This window comes from Pocillopora damicornis, chromosome 11, assembly GCF_964200805.1.
Source record: "Pocillopora damicornis chromosome 11, jaPocDami1.2, whole genome shotgun sequence".
NCBI lineage: Eukaryota > Metazoa > Cnidaria > Anthozoa > Scleractinia > Pocilloporidae > Pocillopora > Pocillopora damicornis.
The window spans coordinates 2,670,991-2,693,046 of NC_142680.1; the positions used below are offsets into that span (position 1 = coordinate 2,670,991).

A 22,056-nucleotide genomic window follows, 5' to 3' on the forward strand; every position below is an offset into this window, starting at 1 on the left:
GTCGGGGTGTCAGTCGAGGAGTCATTGAGTCAAAGAGGTATTGAGTCTGAGTGTCAGCCAGTCAGTCGGTTGGTGATTCAGTTACTGAGTCAGCAAATTGGTCAGTGAGTCAGAAAGTGAGTGAGTGAGTGAGTGAGTGAGTGAGTCAGTCAGTCAGTCAATTCAAACCTTACCTGCGCGACAGCCATACACTTCAACCCTCATAGATATATGACCGTGCCATGATCTGGGGTTAAACCGCACATATCTTCCGTTCTTTGGTGGGTTAATGGGTTGCTCCACTATGGAGAACCGGTCAAAGTTGCCTCGGAATAGCTTAAAGAGAACACGTAAAAAGCCTGTATGAGTCAACTGTTAGTGAAACTCCCAGGAAACATAAGAAAATTTCCTCCTCTATCTTGATTGCCCTTCAAAATAGTTCAGAGAATTTGGTGTTACATCAAGATAATACCTAAGGCTCTATTTCTTTATACGGTGGGACTTCCTTTCAGGGGGACACCCTCGAGAATATAAAAAGTGTCACTTAAAGCGAGGTGAAGGTGACAGATAGAGTGGAACCTCCATTACGGGGGCACTAATGAGACTAAAGAAGGGTCCTCTAAATGAAAATGTCCCTTCACTGATGGCAACAGATTCTGAGGAACCTCCATTCAGATGGTACCCGTGGGAAACAAAAAGTGTCCCTTGCGTAATTGTGTCCCTTCAATAAGACCAAAGATACAAAAGTAATAGGAACATCTTTTTCGTTGGGACTACAGCTTGTGTCTCTTGGATGGTAATGTTCTCTGGAAAGAGAGTGCCCCTTAAGAGTAGATCGGCTTTACTTTACACCAATAGCAATTTTGTTTACAAACCTTAATCTTTGCTCCATCTTTAATGGGCAGGAACGTCCTTCCGTTTTGACTGTAGTACAGATAGTAGCTCCTGACAAACTGGTTCGCATCATACCGACCCTGTGTGGCGACCTTAGTTATCCTGGTTGGTCCTCCAAGATTGATTTGTAAAAACTGCCGATGATTGGTATGTCTTGTACTCCATGCACCCATCAGACGTCCCACTTTCCTGTAAAATATAACAAGTTTGATTAAGACTCACTCACATTTTCATTTGGAGGTGTCTTTGACGAGTCACGTTTGTCTTTAACTTATATTTCATTTGATAACTTGTCCTGTAAAAAAAATGGAATAACTATTTGTCCTCGAGGAAAACTTTTAAGGACACTTGAAGTGACTGAGAACCTGCCGAACTAAATACAACATTTGTCATGCGGACTACGAGAAGGCCTGTTTTTATCTGGATATAGAGCGAGGATGTTTGTTGAGAGGAGCTGGGTACAAGACTAGGCCCCGTTGTTGTCATCTCGACCTAGCCCCATTCCCTTCATTCTGCAGTATCGCACGACAAAAAGGGAATGGGCTAAGTCTGATTTCAGTCATGCAGTCTTGTTAATTAACTTACTTTATGTTGAGTCGCGCCCGAGCAGGATTGTGGTTCTTGTCCCATTGAGACGAGGCTCTGATGGCGCTGTTTGGTATCTTACCATTTTGCATTCCAAGTGGCTGGAAGCACATGCGGAACATGGCTACCAAAGACAAAGAAAAATTGATAGAAAATAAAAAAAATTATTAAAAATGGAAAAATAAGTAAGCAAGAGAACATTTGGTAAAATCCTCTGGACATACAGTTTTGGAGTGAGAGATCTGACCTCTTTGTGTAATTAGTGAGTGTTGCCTACTTTTAAATTTTTGTTTGTATTAATATAAGAGTTTAGTTGCGAGTGAAAAAAACGTGAACATGAGAAATTTCAAAACATTTCCTTTCTTTTAAACTGCCCTATTTCTCGATTGGAAGAATACTCTTACCAAAAAAACAAACAGAAAATTTGAGCTTTATTTCGGGAAAGTGAAATACTGTCAGGGTAGCATTACTAAAATTAATAAATAATTGTTTTGATGATGTAATGATGTAATTTTGATGTGACAATGATGTAATGATGTAATTTAAGGTTTCCTTACCTCTATTGCAACCATAAAGCTCTGCTCTCATGGAGATATGACTGTGCCACTGTTTGGGATAGAATCGGACATACCGAGCACGGAAACTGGGGTAGAGCCTGTTAAAGACTACAGTGTTCCTGTCACTGTTACCGGCGAACATCTGAGAGAAATTGAAAAAAAAAAAAAAGTCATCGGATTTTAATCAATCAAATCTAGGTGCTGGAGTGACATTTTTGCAAATACAAGGCGAAAAATAAACAGTTCTTACCACGACTTTTCTGTTGATTGTGTAGAACTTAAACTTGTTGCCATACAAGCCGTAGCTTATCTCGTATTTCTTCACCCATTGATTGGCATCGTATCGGCCTTGCGTTGCCACAGCAACAACTTTTGACACCTCACCTAGGTCAATCTGTATCCACTGGAATACATTGTTATAACGCGTCGACCAGGCTCCGGTGCCTCCGCGGTTCAGAAGATTCAAACGAGCTCTATAAGGACCATGCCGCCAATCCCACATTGAAGAGGCTGTCATGGCATACTTTGGAATGCGGCCATCCTCAAAACCGAGTGGAGCACCACATGCACCTGACAAAAAGAAATGAAGGGTTAGTATGAGTTCTCCTTGCTTCATGTATCATGTCCATTGCTGTAAGACGGTGTAGTATTTCTTGCTATTGGTAAGTCAGCTAATGCAGAGAGAAGAAAGATTCTAATACCACAGGCGGGGCCAGAATATGCTACGCGCGGAGAGTTTTTGTTTTGTCTTATCATCAACCATCTATAGTAAGCGTAAGCGTTTATGGCAGTTCCTCGATACTTTTCGTTTTAATAATTTTTTTCACGTACTTGAGGATAATTAAGTGATTGTTACAATGTACATTGACCCTTTGTTGCAATGTTAATGCAAATGTATTTAATTCCCTGAGTTCCGAAAGTCTTTCTTCTATTTTACCACACTGAAGTACACAAACCCCACTCACCAGGAATAAAGACAAAAAAACAAACAAAACAAAAACAGCATAATGCAGAAGGAAAAAAACATGCATTTATAAAACGTTCACACATGGCCTCACCTAAAGCACAGCCAAACAGCTCGACCCGCATGGAGATATGGCCATGCCACGACCAGGGATGGATTCGAAGGAAGCGAGCTCGGATAGACGGAATAATTGAGTTATAGACTACTGTATTTCTGTCACGGTTGCCACGGAAATACTGAAAAAATGAAGTAAGATATTGGTACTATGTATACAGGACATAGTGTAATACAGCGGCCAAAACACAATAGAAAAAATACGTCTTCACTTAGTGAAACCAAAACATGGAAATATAAAAGAATCACTGAATATGTTGCAAATGGACCAGTGCAAAAGCAAAACTGGTTTATCACCTCCTATTGTCATAATTGCAATTAATATTTAATTACTCTTAAACTCCTAAAGGTGATCGACACTTAGCTTTTCCTTGCAATTCTAATATGTTATTTTGCAAAGAGATAATGACGAACATACAAGCTTATCGGCTAAAGAGTATCCTTTGATATAAAAAGACCAAATTCTCCTGTCTAAGACGAAATGTATGACAGTCAGAGCTGAGAATTACTTATTGAATCTTGGGACTTACAGGGTTAACGTTTTAAGCCACATTGTGAAGTTGAATATTCTGTTAACTTTCCTGATAAAAATGCAATATGGCCTAAATGTACCCGGAATTACCTTAACACCATATACTTCAAAAATATGCGACTCATAAATTTCGTTTAAGAATATCGAACGTTTAGTTTATCTCCTGAGTCTAACTTTCTCAAGAAAAGTAGCTGGTTTTCACTCTAGGCAAGCTTGCGTAATTTACGATCTGTCACTTTGATTCTCACCTTATCCACGGAGTTCTTTCTGTATCTAGCAAAGTGTACGCCGTCTACACCGGACGACAGATAGTAAACTGTCACCCATTGATTCACTGCAGCTCGTCCTTGCGTACCCACACGTATTATCTTTGATATTTTTCCCAGGTCTATCTGTAGAAACTGGTGACGATTGTTATGCCTTCGAATGAAAAATACAAACCTTGTTAATTGTTTTAAGAAGATATAAATGAGACTGAACTTCATTAGTGAAAGAGTGAACTACTCTTCCTTATATTAATGTTTCTTGGACCACCCAGACCACAAAATGTCTTTAGTATACAACACATTCCATACTAACCATGAAAACATAGTTCTAGCCTTATGCAATAGCTAAAGGTAGAAATTTTAATGCCAAATACTTGAGTTAGCTCTTTTGAATGGTGGCAAAGATCAACGTCTCATTGCTCATGCCCACAATAGTCAATGACACTAAGCGCGTTATATACCCTACGACATAAATATAACATTTTAAATTTCTTGTTTCTTTACCTGGCTGACCAGGCACTCTGATATCTGCCCATGCGTCGTGCATTAAGCCTGGCCAAAAATGGTGCATGATGTTTATCCCACATGGATGATGCTGTGATGGCCGAATTTTTAATTGCCCCCGTCATCATCCCAAGCGGTCGATTGCACATGTGACCTAGAAAATACATTATTCCATTAACATCAATTAGAAAAATTTGACGAACCACAAAAAAACATCAGGTAAAATAGCAATTTTTTAAAAACCTTTTTTTTTGAGATCCCGAGTGATAAAATAGACATTCTTTATTTTGAACAGAGAGAATTTCAGAGTAAGACTCATTCGTGACAAAAACTGCTATTTTGGATGAGTTGACGCGTACATTTGCCAGAGAAACCCTAAAGGTACCCTTCCAATCTAGCTAGCCCCTTGAAAAGTGCAGTCACCAAGAAAACATGCGAAACTCACTGATGTTGATTTGGCATGGTACTTGTAATTTCTTACCTCTACTGCAGCCGTAAAGCTCAAGTCTCATTGAAATATGGCCATGCCAAGTCTGTGGATACATTCTTATAAAGCGAGCACGGATCGGTGATCGGAAACGGTTTATAACGACAATTTGCCTCTCGGAGTTTCCTTGGAAGACCTGTATAAATCGAAATAATAAAACAGTGATGAGCATTATAGAAAGACAGTTGCAAAAATCTACATGTATGGAAAATGGGCAAGTTTTCTTTCGCCTCAATTTAAGTACTTGAGGTTCCTCTTTTGAAAATCCGATACCGAGACAAGTTTAGGTACGCAACTTTTTATTATCAACGTAGTGTTGCTCAGATTATGGCCCGTGCGTTCATCAATAGAATGCCCCGTACTAAACTGAACTTCCCTATGGTGGTTTCACATACCCTTGTTCGCCCTCCTTCCTTGTAGAACCTGAAGTGAAATCCATTCATTCCATAGGAAACTGTAAAGCTCTTCACCCACTGATTGGCGTCATATCTTCCTTGGATTCCAATCTTAATGACAATCGCTCGGTTTCCAAGGTCAATCTGGAACCACTGACGCCTGTTGTTGTAACGTGCTATCCAGGAGCCGTATCTTGAGCCGCTGCGCATGGCATTCAGTCGGCCTTGGTAGGCGGCATAATGAGCGTTGTAGATAGAGGATGCAGTGAAAGACACATCAGGCAGGCGACCGTCTTCTGAGCCCAGTGGAATATCACAACGCTCTGGAAAATAAAAAAAATTTAATTGTTGAATTAGTACTACTAGAAAGACAATTTGATCGGAAAATATCCTACTAGTTATCCAAACAAAGGTGATACCGAAACTTAGACTGCAAAGTGTTTAACTCTTTCACTCCCAAGACAGACCAAGACATAATTTCTCCTTACAATGTAAATACAACCACAAGCAAAAAAGTGACGAGAACAAAGAAAAATCTCATAAAGGAGATTTGATCCAATACTAAATTCTCTGATATAAAATTATAAGGAATATGTGACAGACAGTATGGAGAATTACTAAAGAGATCTTGGGAGTGAAAGGGTTGAATTAGTTGTTAGAGTTATGTGTTGGTTTACGTACGTAGTGTTTCTCACCTGGAGTACAACCATGCAGCTCAAGTCTCATGGAGATATGCCTGTACCAACCACGAGGGTGAACACGGACATAACGTGCAACTATTGGTGGAGTCAGTGTGCGTGTAACAATCGATTCTCCATCGTAGTTTCCTACAAAGTACTTTATAGGGAAAACAATTATGAAGTAGAGTCGATTAATGCCCTCAAGGAAGACGTACGAACAATATGTTTGAATTTAAATCCTGAAGATGGGCTGACTGTGTTTAGAACAACCAACCCCTGTGAATGTCAGCTTGCCTTATAGAAGGCATTGAACTCATCCTGGGGAAAATTGTTTATTTTCTTCTCCCCATAGCATCACATCTTTTGTAAACGATCTGGTTCTTAAAAAATACAATGAAACCAAAAGCCCTTATTTTTAAATCTTAAGTCTGATTCTTGTCTCCTCCCAAGACTGGCCAAGGTTAGGCCAAACAATAAACTCAAAATGAAATAGAAGCCCCATACCAACTTAGGTAGCCATGTCAATAAGACAATAGAAGCGAGATAAATTAAAAAAAAAAAAAGAAATATTCAATATAAAGACGGGTGTATACCTTCAGTCTATCTCGCTGTTTGTAAGTTACATAGTGAACGGCATCCAAACTGTATGACACTATATATCGCGTCACCCACTGCTTCACAATTTTCCTTCCTTGTGTCGATATCATTGTAACCTTAAAAAGACGGCCGAGATCAACCTGTATCCATTGGTTATGGTTATTGTGTCTAGCTGCCCATCCTCCCATGTAACGACCAGTACGCACGCGTTTGAGTCTTCCAAGGAATGGTGCGTGGTAACGGTTCCATACAGACGATGAAGTCATCTGACTATTCTTGATGCGGCCGCTTTGTACACCGAGTGGGAAGCTGCAGAATCTTGTTAATTCTGGAACACAAAGGAATATGTCAGTCATCTCTCTATTAACATAATCATAAGGGTAGTGAACATCTTATTTTCGAGAGACCATTTTTAGCGGGATAGTTTGAACGCCTTTACAAGGTAGGCTGAGTATTTGGGTCTTATTTTAGTCAAACCTCTTTGAAACAGCCAATTCTCCAATCAGACTCCAACGGCGATAAAAATTATAGTGAGTCAGACACTTATCTCAAAGCAGAGAAACTTTTAGGTAAAACACTCGCTCAAAACGCGAGAGAAATCCATCGAGCGACTCAGCTTTAGTTACTACTAAATCCTCACAGGATTTCCGTGAGCTAATAATAGTTTTAGATAAATTATTTAAGGATGTCTCTTATATTGGTGATTTCCTCCTTAGCCTGATCGTCCCTCAATAAAATATTTTAATGAATATGTTAGGTAATATATCATTTGTACCTTTAAGACATCCGTAGACTTCAGCTCTCATTGATATGTGACTTCTCCAGGATTTGGGATGAAAACGGACATACTGCGCTTTGAATGGTCTGAGTAACGTGTAGGATACAACTGAATTTCTGTCTGAGTTTCCACGGAACATCTAAAGGATGGAAACAAAAACGATGAAGTTAGATCTGGATAGTGCTTTTAATTCCTCTTCAGCCAGACAGCCAGGTTACCGGGATAATTTTCAGCCCGCTTTACCGCGCAAATATTTCAGTGTGGTTACTTTAAGATGAGAAATGTTAGCTCTGTTGCATCTTGACAACCGGGCGAGAGAGATCACGTGGGAAATTTCTGAACACGGTTGCCAAATTATCGGCCGCAAAACCAGGTTCTTGATTACAGGACAAGCCTCGTACATGAAAATATAATCACAAAAGGAAGAGCGAGATGACTGCAATCATTTGACGAGGTTCTTTATAAAATACGAAAACTGTGGAGAAAGTAGCTAAAACAATGCTTCGAAGTGGTCCAAAAAAATTACCTACCCTGACTTTATTTCTTTCCCTATAGGCTACAAACTTGGTTCCATCTCCATACGACAGCATATAACGAGTCACCCATTGATGCGCGTCCCTTCTGCCCTGTGTGGCGATTCCTGTAACGCGTCCAATATTTCCAAGGTTTATCTGCAGATACTGACGAGCATTATTCACACGTGTACTCCAAGAACGGATAGAATTGAGTCGTCCCAGCCAAGGAGCCAAGTGGTGATTGTAATATGTTGAAGCACTAAGGGCACCGTCCTGTATTCGTTTGTCTTCCAAACCAAGGGGAAGAGCACAACGTCCTGAAAAGATGACAAGTTAAGAAGAAAAGGATTGTCATTGAGTGAATTATATTGAATGAAGAAGGCTTGGTAACAACATTACGACAGTTTTTCCAGACAGTCTTTCATTGTTACTGCGCATTTCAATGACATTGGAGACAAATCAATAAAGTTCGTTTCACTTTACCGTCATGTTACAGAAGAAAATTCGCAACCACAAGTTTGGTTCCAAACCTTAGAATTCACATGTAACTGAGAGACACAAGTGACAATTCAAAGTAATCTGATTTACTTTTGAAAACTATATTGAGAGCACCAAAGTTCTTTTTTCAATTTTTTTATTTCTTCTTTTCAAGGGCATAAATGATAGAACTGTATAAAGGTTGTACAGGACTTCACTACATAAAGAAAAAAACGAGAGGTTGAATTTTCGCAAACAATAGGTCATATCACGACAGTTAACAGGCGAACAGTCAAAGAAAGAAAGAAAGAAAGAAACAAACAAACACAGAAGTAAAGTGACTTTACCAGCAGGGCAACCATTGACTTCAACTCTCATGGAGATGTGTCTGTACCATCCTTTGGGGAGGAATTGTACGAACCTGGCGCGAGCGACTGGGAACAGTCTGTGCTGCTTAATGGTGTTTCTATCGCGGTTTCCACTAAAGTACTGAGATATGATATAAAAGAAAATGTAAATTAGAATTAATTAGAGAGATTGTGCAGAAAATCTACAAAATTAGGAAAAAAGGCTTTTTTCCCCTGAAATTTATGAAACTTCAGTTTTCAAAATCTGTGTAGTGGCAATATCTATCTGTTTTTACTGTAATCAGCAAAAGTTCACTGAGGCTTTAATTCTACAAAGTAGCTCTAGCCACGCCGTTAGTATGGGAGAACGAAGTCTGCCATTTTGAAAATGACGGTAATAATAGCCAGGGAGAATGTAGAGATGTATGGATAAATGAATGAATGAAAGAATAAATATGATTGACTAAATCTATCCATGAACAGGGTAAGGAATCAATAAATTAACAACATACCCAGGGTCTTCCTTGCGACCAATAAACTGCAAAATGTGCTCCATCAAGACTGAACGAGAGCATGTATTTTGTCACCCATTGATTGGCATCACTTCTTCCTTGAGTCGCGACACTTGTTACCTTCATTGGTACTCGTAAATCAATCTGTAGAAACTGGTAAGCGTTATTAACACGTGCTGACCACGCCCCCATAGTTCGTCCCGTACGCTTCTGATTGAGTCTGGCCAGACGTGCACCGTGGTTTGCGTCCCACTCTGAAGAGGCGCTGATCTGCTGGTTTCGTATGCGGCGGTTCTCCATTCCTATTGGCCGATTGCATTGTGGACCTGTCGGTAAACAAGCTTTGGTTACATTCTCGAAGATGCATTATGGCATAACGGGCATTTTCTTCAATGGAGATTGGCGATCTCACCATTCTGTACGCCGTCCCAAGGATTTTAAATAAGGTAGCTCATGAGACAAGAACCACTACCAGTCTGTCATGTTTTAAAGTTGGTGTTACATACGTTCTAGTATTACAAGTGTTGTCGTCATTTATTTTATCTTAAGAATTTTTCGTTAACGTTTGAGTCGGTGTTCAGCTGGACCTCCTCATTCTTCCATCTTTTCTCTTTTCTTTCGGGGAGGGGAGGGGGGGGGACGGAAAAGGAAGGAGATAGATGAACATGGGGAAGTCTTTGATGTAACCTGTTACGTATGTATGAGGCAAAGGTAATTAGACTATAAAGTGTGTTCAGTCCAGATAAAAAATGCTAATACAAACTACAACCATTGAAAAAATTCATCCAAAAGTTAAAAAATCACTGACCGATGATGCAACCATAGAACTCCACTCTCATGGACATCCATCCACGATACGCTCTGGGGTGAACTCGGATATACCGAGCAGTGATCGGTCGGTTTAAGGTGTGTGTTACCACAATGTAACGGTCATAATTGCCTCGGAACAACTGAAAAAATCGTGAAGGATTCATTCGTTTGACGGATTAAAAAAGCACAAATAAACATAAAGTAAGATAGTGACATTTTTTCCAAAGAAAGAGACAGAATGTGGAAAATCAACAAAGAAAAAAAAAAGCAAATAAAAACTTAATTCACGCATATGAACCAAAGGAAATAAGGCCAAAACACACAGCAAAGGTGAATAAAACAAATACAAATCCGAAAAGAGTAAAAAAAGAAAAAAAAAAGAAAACCAGAAAATAAGACACAGAAGTAAAAGTAAAGATGAAACCCGAACGAAAGATGGTTATGTTATTTCTGGAGAACTTTTCCAAAAGGGTGCAGATACCTTCACAACTCTTCTTTCTGTGTAATATCTGTAGGAGGAACCGTCACGGCTGTAAGATATTCTGTAAGTTTTGACCCACTGTTCAGCGTCATATCGGCCCTGAGTGGCAATACCTGTTACCTTAGTAACTGCCTCAAAATCAACCTGTTGGGAAGAAGCGACTTACATGTAAGACAACTGTTTAACGCATCTGCTGTAATCTGCTAAGAATAGGGACCTTAAGCAGTCAAGACGGCAACGCCAAGGGAGACTTCGATTGAAATATGAATTTCTGTCTTTGATTAGAATTTCAAAAATAGCTGCATGTGTTTACCGTCTCATACAGCGCCACACCTCAACTTCAGCATAACGTATAAAAGAAGCGTTGAGTTCCAAATGGAAATTAAATTCATTTGACGCCGCGGTTTCGGTTCGCAGACGACGCAAATTGTGGTGATTTCACGTTGTTGTTTTGCATAGAACGGCTAAGAAATGTACAAAGTTTTAAAACGCACGTGCTGAGCTATTGCTCTGCCAATTAGATCTTTTGTTTTTCCATGTCCTCGTTGCCGTCGCCATCGTGGTTTGCTAAAGGTCCCTAATAATTTGAGCTACGGTTTGAAATTTCTTTCACCTTAATCTATGGATAACATCCTTGCTTGCCAATTTTGGGAAAATAATGATATCCTCTCTCTTATTTTATTTAACTCAAAAAACCATGAACACCTGAGAGAAGTTCGGCCAATCAAACGAGAGGGCATGTAAACAAACCTCGAGTTCACAGACTAACTAGCGTTACTGCGTACAGATGAGGTTTTTCCGTCAAGTTGGCTCAACACAATCTCATTCCCGGAAGATGTCAGCGGTTCACGGTTCTCTGAGTTCTGAAAAATTTACTTTCTCCCACTGCCTCAATCAAAGGCCTCCTTTGTGACTTAAGTCTCCGCAACCTAAAGCGAATGAGGGGTCTCAAAGCGACTTAAGGTCACAGAGTAAGCCTCCCTACTTTTGCCATTTAAGAATAAAATTGTCACCCACTAACCTGTAGCCATTGTCTGAGATCATTTTTACGAGCACACCATGATCCTCCCATCCTTCCCACTCGTCTCTGATGCAGACGAGCATTCCACGGTCCACAGTAAAAACTGTGGTAAGATGACGCGGTGATCAGAGGATTTGCTATTCGACGGTCCGCAACACCAAGAGGCATGTTACAACGATCTGAAGAGAAAAAGATAACGGGGTGGTGTTAACTTGAAGGTGTACTTGTTGAATTTATTTAAACTATAGGTCAGATTTGACATTGAAGGACAAAAAGAGCACACCGTAAACTACAATTGGCGACAAACTCATTTGACCTTTTCAATCCTCTTTCATTTACCTGCTTTGCAGTTGCTAAGTTAACCTAATATTCGTCCCATTTCCCCTTAAAAACAATGTTGTATCGGGTTTCCATGATCTTTTAGCTATATACAGGCAACATTGAATGGGAAAAGGGGGTCTTGTCAATGATTTAGAATGTGGTAGAAACAAGAGTGTTATATCTCACAACACTTAATGTTTGATTCAGTAGTGATAACGTAAGGAGAAATTATATGCTGGTCATTCCTAGGGGTAAAAGGGTTGGGAAGACATACCAAGGCCCTTTACCCCAGGGATTTGAGCCTTAGTTTAGCATTAACCATAAGAGAAGCAGACCACGAAAAATTCGTATTAAGAAAGCTGAAATCTCTAAGGCTCTAAGAAAGGCTCTGAGAAAGGGGAATTCTTCTTTCTTAACGGCAGACAAATATTCACTTACTTTCTGGGCATCCATAGAGCTCCATCCTCATAGCTATATAGCTATACCAACCTTTAGGTATAACACGGAAATACACAGCTTTGATTGGTGGAGAGAATGCATTATTCCTCACAGAGTAACGATCGTTGTTACCAGTGAAGTACTGGAGACGAATTAAGAGGTAAAATAAGCATTAATTGCCATGCAATAAATGGTTAACGGTTAGGGGCCGGTCAGCAGAGGATATTTCTTTTTTTAGGGGGGGGGAGGAGAGAGGGGAGGGGGGTCACATGGTTTTTAGGGGTACCGGAGGAAGGATCAGTTGTCACCAACAGAGTTTTAAGGGAGACTATAGAAAATTGATGGCCAGTTAACTGCCAATGAGATTGGATCTTAAGAATATTACAGAGCCCTATGGGTGGATAAGTTATATTCCATCGTGACGCAACCAAAATCTTCCGACCAGTTCTTTATGAGTTATCAGTCGTAATGATAAGACCTTAGGCATGTAAAACAAACGTCAGTTTGAGACGGAAAAATCCTGATGATGTGAATACTTAAGTGTCATAGCTTGCGACCAGCGGCTTACCTTAAAGTTTCCATACTCCATGTAATATTCAAAATGCATGTTATCCTGACTGAACGCCACCAAATAACGCGTCACCCATTGGTTAGCATCTGCTCTTCCTTGTGTTGCAATTCCTGTGAGTTTCATTGGTCGACCGAGAGCGATCTGCAACCATTGATTGGCGTTTCTAATTCGGGCGACCCAGGCCCCCATGAAGCGACCGGTACGTGAGCGGTGGAGTCGAGCGAGGAATGGACCGTGGTAGACGTTATAAGAAGAAGAGGCGGTCATGGCAGTGTTTTTGATCTTACCGCTCTGAATGCCAACTGGAATGGCGCACGGTCGAGCTGGATGAAGATAGAGTTTATACAACGAAAAAAGGACATAAACGAATAATTACAAAATGACACATGGAAAAATACCCATGAGCTGTGTGCCACTTAAACCAATACTAGAAAAGGAAGGAAATCTGAATTATAAAGGAATCAACATTTTCGCCCCAGTATCTATCATTGTTCGAGACAACGCCAATGGTCTTGTCGACTGAACAATGTTAAATTTCGCTTTTAAACCTTCTCTTAACAATTTTTATACATAATCCATCAATCAGCTGGAGGTTCTTATCTTGATCTTCTACCAAACTCTCCCAATTAAATTCCAAGAAAAGTATAGCCGCCGAGACGGATAGTTAGTTATTTTATCATGAAAGTTTGTCGCTCGAGTTACATACCAGCTAAACAACCATAGAATTCAGCCCTCATGGAGACGTGACCGCGCCAAGACCTGGGATGGATTCGAACAAACTGCGCTTTGAAGGGAGGAACGAATCTGTAAGCAACCACTGTGTGACGGTCAAAATTACCACGGAAAACCTGAAACAAAAGAAGTAAATAAAGGCAAGGTTAATATACTTTCTGTGAGCAATATAGCGTGCACAACATACAAACAGAGCATACGCTCTTGTGTAATGTGGATCCAATTAATTTTCAATATGCCACGTTACAGCAGCCTTTTTAGTTGAAGGCCTTCTTTAAGGACACTGTAACGGAACATTTTAAGGGTTGAATTGAAAGACAAAATAAATATTAATAATAGTAATGGACCCATCCATTATTTTGAACAACTTATGTAAGGATGAAAGGCAAATTTCTTTGTCCCTCCGTACTAATTGATACAAAATCAGCTATCAATCCTACCTCGTAACATATTTCTAGCACTAAGAGAAATAAGTACAGAGCTTTAATAAGGATTTATTACGAGGACCTACCCTTGTTCTTCCATACTGCTTATAGGAAAAGAATGTTCTGCCATTTCTGCTGTATGATACAACGTATGACATCACCCACTGGTGAGCATCTTGTCTTCCTTGGGTGGCCACGCCCATGAGGCGACCCATGACACCAAAGTCAACCTATTGACAAATATATCAACACACTCTCATTTTCATAATATCACAATTACAGGAACGAGGTGATTTCCGAAGTTTGAATATTATTTCTGTTTAGCTGTGACACCAACTAGGTGAAGGCAATTATTGGTAAATTTTCGTTAGCGGCTCGTGTCAGATGGAAGCGGATCGCTTTCAAAAAAGGAACGGGTTCCAGACAAACGCTGTCATTTAAATAACTTTAAAATTATCGAGCCAGGACATAAAAAATAGCCAAATGTGACATCATCGAACCAAATGAGGTGGAAATTCCCACGATCTTGAAATAAGTTTCATAAACTCGCTAATAACTTCCAAGATCAAGTGGTTTATTTCTTGAATAGCTTTACCTGGAACCATTGTTTAGCGTTGTTCCTCTGGGCACACCAAGCACCCGTCCGTCCACGCCCTGCGACCATGTTGAGTCGACCTCGATCGGGGCCATGTTTGGAGTTGTAACTTGAGGAAGCAGACAAAGCACCGCTTGGGATACGACGATCTTCGAGACCAATAGGAACCTTACATCTTCCTGTAAAATAGATAACACAATACTGTCATGAAATTCGGTTAAGAAAATGTGTGTTTGAGCAGAACAATAGGCTACATGCGACTAAAAAATGCTTTATTATCTAATACCGTCTAATAACCGAATTATAATAAACGTATGGCCCATTTCAGGTACAGTGCTCACTATAGGATCCCCACTCTCAGTGTATTGCTTGAATTTATATTTCTTTCTCACTATATCTTGAAGCTCTTAGCAAATAATCCGTGTTGACCTTCTCGCCTCTGTTACTAATCGAATGGATATTTTAATAAATCGACCAAAGTCTTAATACCTTCAGAGGGACATCAGTAGAGTATAACATACCTATGGCACAGCCATACAGCTCAACTCTGGTCGAGATGTGTCTGTACCATGATCTGATGCGAAGTCTGACAAAACGGCCACGGATTGGTGGAATGAGGGGATGAGAAACTACTGTGTTCCTATCCCTGTTTGCTTGGAAGATCTGATGAATAAAGCATCAATTACCTCTTACAAAGATCTGTCAATTATCAGAGGTACGAAGTAATAACTTGAAATCATAACGAATTCTTTCTACTGCTTAACACATACGGTGAATACTTCTTCACGAGGGTTAAGATATACAATAAAGAACACATAGTCGGGCTACCTTCAGAGAAGGAGTATCATTGAGGTAGAGCTAGCTTCACCGTGCAAACGCTCTTCAATATAAGTTATGTAAAAACATTTAAATTCCTCGACATCGGTGTTCCCTCCAGTCAAGTCGTTACAGGCTGAGCCCTTTAAGCGATTAACTGAAAATCATGAAACAAAACATACCTTCATTGTGTTGCGTTGAAAATAATACGCAAAATAAACGCCATCCTGACTGTAGAGTAAGTAATACGATGTCACCCACTGATTGACTGTGGGTCGGCCTTGAGTCGATATACGGACCACTTTAGTGGGACGCTTTAAGTCTATTTGTAACCACTGGTAAGCGTTATTAATCTTGGCAGACCAACCGCCCATGTATCGTCCCCTGCGTTTGTTTTGTAACCGCGCTAAATGAGGAGCGTGGAAGTTATCCCAGCGAGAAGATGAAGTGATGGCTACATTTCTGATGCGGCCATTCTGCATTCCAAGCGGACGATTGCACAGTTTGCCTGAAAATATATCAATTTTTAATGCGCGCAAAATACGAGCTGGGTTTGAACTAGGTTTAGCACTACAAGTCTGTTTTTGATAGTATATCATAAAGTTTAAAAAGTTTTCGACCCGAAAAAAATCAGAGATGACTTTCTAAAAAACAAGGACGATTCGAAAGTGTTCTGTTTGGTTGCCATTAAAGTATTTTTCTTTTCCTTGAAGAATGCCAAATGCCACTGGTTATGTTTACATTAAAATGCTGTGCTGATGGAAGTTCATTTGTTTCTAGGAACTCCTCCCCAGTAAAATTTATTTTTAGAGCATTGTCAGCGGAGTTTCGTTTGAATGTCTTACCCAGTCTACAGCCGTAGAGTTCAACCCTCATGGAAATATGGCTGCGCCACGTTTTTGGATGAACGCGCACATAGCGAGCTTTGAACGGACGAAGGAAACGGTGTGTAACCACGAAGTTCCTTTCAATGTTGCCTATAAAAATCTGTAAAAGTAAAATGAGACATTTTAGGGATTACCTTATGAATAATTACTGTGTTCTTTAAAGGAGTATGCTGTTTACAGAATAATTCCTTATCACCTTTACTCCTCGTCCTTCCTTGTACGGAATAAATCTGATATTGCTCATACTGTAGGACACAGCATAGCTTGTCACCCACTGGTCAGCGTCATATCTCCCCTGGGTAGCGATTCCTTTTAGTCGACTGATGGTACCCAAGTCTATATTGAGCCACTGTTTCCTATTGTTGTACCTGTAGAGAAAGGTTTTAAAAAATTCAAATAGTGTGTACTTCTTGTGAAATTGTGTAGTTCTAATTGTTCTAATTGCTGTTGTGTACTTGTTGGCAACTTAAGGAATATCTGGTTAGTGAAGTACATGCCATAGGTTTCCAATCGTCTTTTCTCACTGCATGGAAAATTTCATTTTACGATTAAAGCTCATCATCTTCGATTCAGTTATTTCATTGCTATCCTTACAAGCGAGAAAGATGAGGTAACCTCTTCGAATTTATTACCAGGAAAGGGAACAACTAGGTAGACGAAAAAACCGTGATACATGTAATGAAAAAATTAAATAAAAGTTATAAACAAAACAGTAGGCGCATTGAAGATAATCTAACCAATCTTGTCCTAGCGCCAGTTATAAGTAACCTTCGCATAAGAGCAAATCTTTGAGTAGCGTTCATCAGCCATTTTTTGTCTGTTTTCAATGAAATTACGAGCAAAATCTAGACCTAAAACTATTCCAATGTGTAAGTAGATACAATCGGACTTACTTCGCGATCCAGCCTCCACGCACATATCCATGATTTCTTGATTGAAGCCTGGCATTCCACGGACCATAGTAAAAGTTATACATGGAGGATGCTGTCACAGCTTGTTTGGTGATACGATTATCTTCCATTCCCAGTGGCACACTGCATGGATCTAAGACGAAAATGAAAAGAAAGCTCCGTCATAAATGAAGGAAACATGGACGTAACCTAGCGCTGGTAAAAAGAAATAACATGTCGAGGAAATTAGTGGATGATGATATACAATTTAAAAGAGTTTAGTGATTTTTTTCCTCCTAAAACTACTGAAGAAACGCGTCTACAAGCGAAACTTTCATTCTTCTTGTAATACTTGTTTCCGTGTTAAAATAATATCTACATAATTCGATAACAGGGGCAAAATATATCTCGCTCGCAATATGAGATACACCATGGTTAGGGTGCACCCTTCAATTCAAAGGTATTAACGTTTGCAAAGCCTACAACAGGCTCTGGGTACAAATCGGAGAGCTTTAGAGGCGTAGTATTTTAAATGAACTTTTCTACCTTGCTACAATCGTATAATTTAAGTTCATTACCTGAGCGACAGCCATAAAACTCAGCTCTCATTGAGATGTAACCATGCCATCCCCAAGGGTGCAGACGGAGATAGCGAGTTTGTATTGGAGGTGAAAGAACGTTTTCAACAATGCTGATACGGTCACGATTTGCTGTGAAGTACTGGAAGAAAAAAAAGAAACAGGATGATTTTCAAACTCCGGGAAAGACATCCTTTCATCAGTCAGTTCTTCACAGGGTAATTTATTATTATCAACTGAGTTGATAACGTAAATTGGCCACCATAAAGATTTTAAAAGCTGACGTTTCGCCCTTCGTCACAGCGATTGGAGGAATTGTGGGTAGCGTGCGTGTTTAATCTCCTTACTCCATCAACGCTGAATCAGACTCATTGAGGTCATGAGAATAAATCAAATGATCACCAAATAAAGAAGCTCTTAAGTTTTGACTACGCTCCTTCCATTGTTCATAACAGTCTCAAAGAGATTCCTGTGTAACCTCACCTTATCCTGACTCCTCTGTCGGTATGTGGCCCAGTGCAGTGTGTCTAAGCTGTAAGTCAGCTTATATCGTGTCACCCACTGGTTCGCATCTCTTCTTCCTTGGGTGGCAATCTTTCTCACGGTGGTAACTCTACCAAAGTCCACCTTGAACCACTGATTATGATTTTTGTGTCTTGCAATCCAACAGAATGGTTTGTTTAAACGTCCATTGGGTGCTGTGTATCGTGCATTATACGCTGATGACGAGGTTATTTTTGCATTGGGGATTCTTCCAGATTCCAATCCCAATGGACGATTGCAGAGGGGAGCTACAGAATAAGTAATGAAGATGACAACTCAAAATTGCACAAATAAAGAATGATGAGAATAAAGAAAATTAATGGATTAATGGTTGATCCAATACCAAATTCTCCGAACTAACATCATAAGAATCATAAGAATGTAAGGTAACGAGAATTCCTAATGAGATCTTGTAACGTCGGTTTGTTTCTTTACTTTTTAACGAATAAATAACGTGAAAAACATCGGTGAATGTTCCCCCTTAGGAGTCCATGAATATTTAAGCCCAAAAATGTACAAATTTCTTGAACTGAACTTTCAGGACCGAGAAGCAGTCCTCGTCAATACTTAAAGCAAGTATATAGTATGTACTTCAAACATCACATTAGAAACTCGTTAACAGACGGGTAACAATCTACTTCACAACAATTCCGTGTCTTGCCTAGCTTTATAACTTACCAATAGGACAGCCAATGAAGTCTAATCTCATTGACATCCAGCCGTACCAAGTCAGAGGATGAACACGGACGTATGAAGCTGCGATTGACTTGGCAAAAGAGTTTGTTACTATTGTATGACGGTCACTGTTAGCTGAGAAAACCTGAAACACGAATGATTACAAGTAAAACAAAAAGTTTTAACTTCCCCTTTACACCACGTGTGAGGAAATTATAACCTTTCCCCGACAAAATAACCGTAGGCAGAACTTCCTATCCTAAGTCAACTTCACGCCGAGGTGAGGCACAAAACCCAAGTTTTCGAAATTGAATTGGCGCTCAGTGAAAAAAGGTTGCAAAAGGTGACAGATGGCACAGTTCTTGATATAGTTTATCCGTTCTTCTCAAACCTAGATCTTGTACTAGGACTTTGGGCGTTGTCAATGTCTCAATGTACTTCAAGCCTAAATACCCCAAGAACCTTTAGTTCAAGTCTTTTCGATTTCCTGTTAAAAGTTCGAGAAAACGGCAACCTAGGGATAATTTTTTTGCCTAAGCAGTTCACAAATACCTTTGGGTACTTGATAAACTTAATTCCGTCCCTACTAAACATCAGGACAAAGCTCTTGACCCACTGATTAGCATCTTGCCGTCCTTGGGAGGAAATTCCAGTCAGCCTTGCTAATACCCCAAAGTAAACCTGGAGCCACTGGCCACGCGCGCTGCGCCGCGCACTCCATGACCAGCGGTGGTTGATGCGACCATGCCAAGGAGCTAAGTATCGGTTGTAGTAGGTAGAGGCTGTCAACGCGCCATCACTTATGCGTTTGTCTTCCACTCCAACTGGGACAGAACATCGTGCTGCGAGAAGATCATAAAAATAGTATTACTTTTTAAAACATAACAGGATTCAAATTTGACTGTCCTTGAACTAACGTTAAACTTTGCGCATATAAACACCGAGTACTGAAGTTTAATTGACTTAAGGGAGCACTTTAATGAACTTCTACAGAAGGGAAGAGGGTTGAATGCCCTTGGAAACCATGCATATCAAGCGAAATGCATAACCACCTTTAGGAAAATTTAAAAAAATGTGATCCAACTCTTTTTAATCAAACCTTAGTATAGCGAAGTGTTGCGAAAAAGAAAAAGTATGCTTGTCATTTTGGTATCTGGAGGTTTTGCCCCATTGCAAGTTCGCCCCTTATCATCTTTGTGAATGTGTCCCCTGCAGTAAAGCAAGATCGCCTTCACCATTGCCAGTTCGTCCTTCAATTATAGTTAACTGTGTCGGAATGAAACCCTAGTATAGCGAAGTGTTACGAAAAAGAAAAAGTATGCTCGTCATTTTGGTATCTGGAGGTTTCGCCCTATTGCAAGTTCGCCCCCTAACATCTTTGTGAATGTGTCCCCTGCAGTAAAGCAATTTCGCCTCCATCATTACCAATTCACCCTTCAATTATAGTTAACTGTGTCGGAAAGGGGTGGAAAACATCAAGGTCTACCTACTTCCATCAATCTGTCTTACGATATCAAGAAGTTTGAAGGGGACACACTAAGACATCTTAAAATAAAAATGAAAAGTCAGTGTAACCTGTGTGCGAAAATTCTATTTACCTTGCACACATCCATAGAATTCCACTCTCATGGAGATATGTCTGTACCATCCCCATGGATGAACTCTGATGTAACGAGCTATTATGCGGGGGAACAGGCGATATTGAACGATGGAATTCTGATCTCTGTTTCCAGTGAAATACTAAAGTGCAACATAAAAACACAATAAAGGTTAACAAATTAAACAAAATAAGTTGACTCGAGTTTAAGACTTACACTTTCTAAGATGTGTAAACCTGACAACAGGCCCGAGACCTTCCATAATATATAGATTTAGGCAAGCCTAAAAGCGGAGCTCGCATTTTTTTTTCCCGCTCGTCTCTTCAACAAAACTAAAGCCCCTACTATGGATAAAGTGCGTGGTAATATTAATAGATTTTCATTTGCAACTTCTCCGTGTCCGTGTAGAGGACTGATTATAAGATAGTGCCCGTGGTACAGTTGGTCGCGCATGCTAAAAGTAGCACCTTGTACGGTCGGTCGTACTGTCGTACATCCAAATTTTTTTCGACTTGATGGGTTACTACTATTTTGTATAATTATGGGGCTACGCGAGCTCCGCTATAAGGAAGTTTAGGTCTACATCAGGCAAAGTGTATTAATGATTACAAGCAAAATGTTGGAGTGCCTTGAACAATATGCTGTGGCTGAAGAGAACATAAGTTCATTTTCTTCTATCTGGTGTCAGAGTTGAGCAATTTTAAGATGAGTGTTTATAGTAATCCAGGATTGCATTAGTTTTCCTCAACTTTTTTTCTGTGATTGGTCCGGAAAACTCGCACCATCCTCTCAACAGATCGGATGCAAAACTAAAAATCAATTGCGACTTGGAAATTCGCGTTTTCCCGCGCTTTAACCAATTTACTTTTTTTCACTTTGAGTTCTTATTGGCTAATGATAATGAAAGTCTTTGTTCTGATTGGTCCCCGGGGTCATTTTGGTTTTGGTTTTTCGACACTCCATTGGAAACCGCTTCAGCATATTTATTTGAACATCGATCATAGATTGAAACTAACTCAGTACTTACCCGTCTAGCACTATTTAGTTTGTATTCCGCAAAGAAAACATAATCCTGGCTGTAGGACAAATAATACTGAGTCACCCACTGAGCAGCATCTTGTCGTCCTTGAGTTGCTATTTTAGTGACTCGCATTGTGCGACCAAAATCAACCGAGAGCCACTGGTAACGATTGTTGTGACGTGTGCACCACGCTCCCATCCGGGAACCAGCTCGTTTGAAGTGGAGTCTGCCATTGTTGGGACTATGGTTTTTGTCCCAGCTGGATGATGCAGTAATCTGGGAAGTTCGCAGTCGGCCGTTTTGCATCCCCAGTGGCTTGTTGCATTGTGGACCTAACAGACGGCAAAAAGAGAAAACGAATTAATTTTGAGCTATGTTCTGGCTAGTAACTGATCAGGGTTTTAACTCGTGAAGTTACGAAGGTCGTCCGAGTTTGCACGGTTCAAAGACCTTTGCACGAACCACTTTTTG

At 40.0% G+C, this 22,056-nt stretch overlaps 1 protein-coding gene across 1 annotated transcript in view; it reads right to left on the reverse strand.

Annotated features, from left to right (window-relative positions):
• LOC113674142 (uncharacterized) overlaps positions 1-22,056 on the reverse strand; it is a 108,159-nt gene that overhangs the window by 26,444 nt on the left and 59,659 nt on the right. The window contains exons 83-117 of the mRNA XM_089188385.1: positions 21,592-21,917; positions 20,565-20,706; positions 19,519-19,808; positions 18,970-19,111; positions 18,232-18,539; positions 17,749-17,890; positions 17,174-17,324; positions 16,477-16,648; positions 16,239-16,380; positions 15,576-15,901; positions 15,099-15,240; positions 14,578-14,756; positions 14,069-14,212; positions 13,532-13,673; positions 12,823-13,148; positions 12,255-12,396; positions 11,496-11,674; positions 10,475-10,618; positions 9,992-10,133; positions 9,184-9,509; positions 8,672-8,813; positions 7,863-8,164; positions 7,330-7,471; positions 6,551-6,882; positions 5,973-6,114; positions 5,278-5,600; positions 4,877-5,018; positions 4,396-4,549; positions 3,874-4,045; positions 3,074-3,215; positions 2,266-2,585; positions 2,016-2,157; positions 1,459-1,582; positions 855-1,062; positions 174-315 (exon numbers count right to left, since the gene is read on the reverse strand). Coding sequence (XP_089044511.1) covers positions 174-315; positions 855-1,062; positions 1,459-1,582; positions 2,016-2,157; positions 2,266-2,585; positions 3,074-3,215; positions 3,874-4,045; positions 4,396-4,549; positions 4,877-5,018; positions 5,278-5,600; positions 5,973-6,114; positions 6,551-6,882; positions 7,330-7,471; positions 7,863-8,164; positions 8,672-8,813; positions 9,184-9,509; positions 9,992-10,133; positions 10,475-10,618; positions 11,496-11,674; positions 12,255-12,396; positions 12,823-13,148; positions 13,532-13,673; positions 14,069-14,212; positions 14,578-14,756; positions 15,099-15,240; positions 15,576-15,901; positions 16,239-16,380; positions 16,477-16,648; positions 17,174-17,324; positions 17,749-17,890; positions 18,232-18,539; positions 18,970-19,111; positions 19,519-19,808; positions 20,565-20,706; positions 21,592-21,917 — 6,936 coding nt within the window. The remainder of the gene's footprint in view (positions 1-173; positions 316-854; positions 1,063-1,458; positions 1,583-2,015; positions 2,158-2,265; positions 2,586-3,073; positions 3,216-3,873; positions 4,046-4,395; positions 4,550-4,876; positions 5,019-5,277; positions 5,601-5,972; positions 6,115-6,550; positions 6,883-7,329; positions 7,472-7,862; positions 8,165-8,671; positions 8,814-9,183; positions 9,510-9,991; positions 10,134-10,474; positions 10,619-11,495; positions 11,675-12,254; positions 12,397-12,822; positions 13,149-13,531; positions 13,674-14,068; positions 14,213-14,577; positions 14,757-15,098; positions 15,241-15,575; positions 15,902-16,238; positions 16,381-16,476; positions 16,649-17,173; positions 17,325-17,748; positions 17,891-18,231; positions 18,540-18,969; positions 19,112-19,518; positions 19,809-20,564; positions 20,707-21,591; positions 21,918-22,056) is intronic.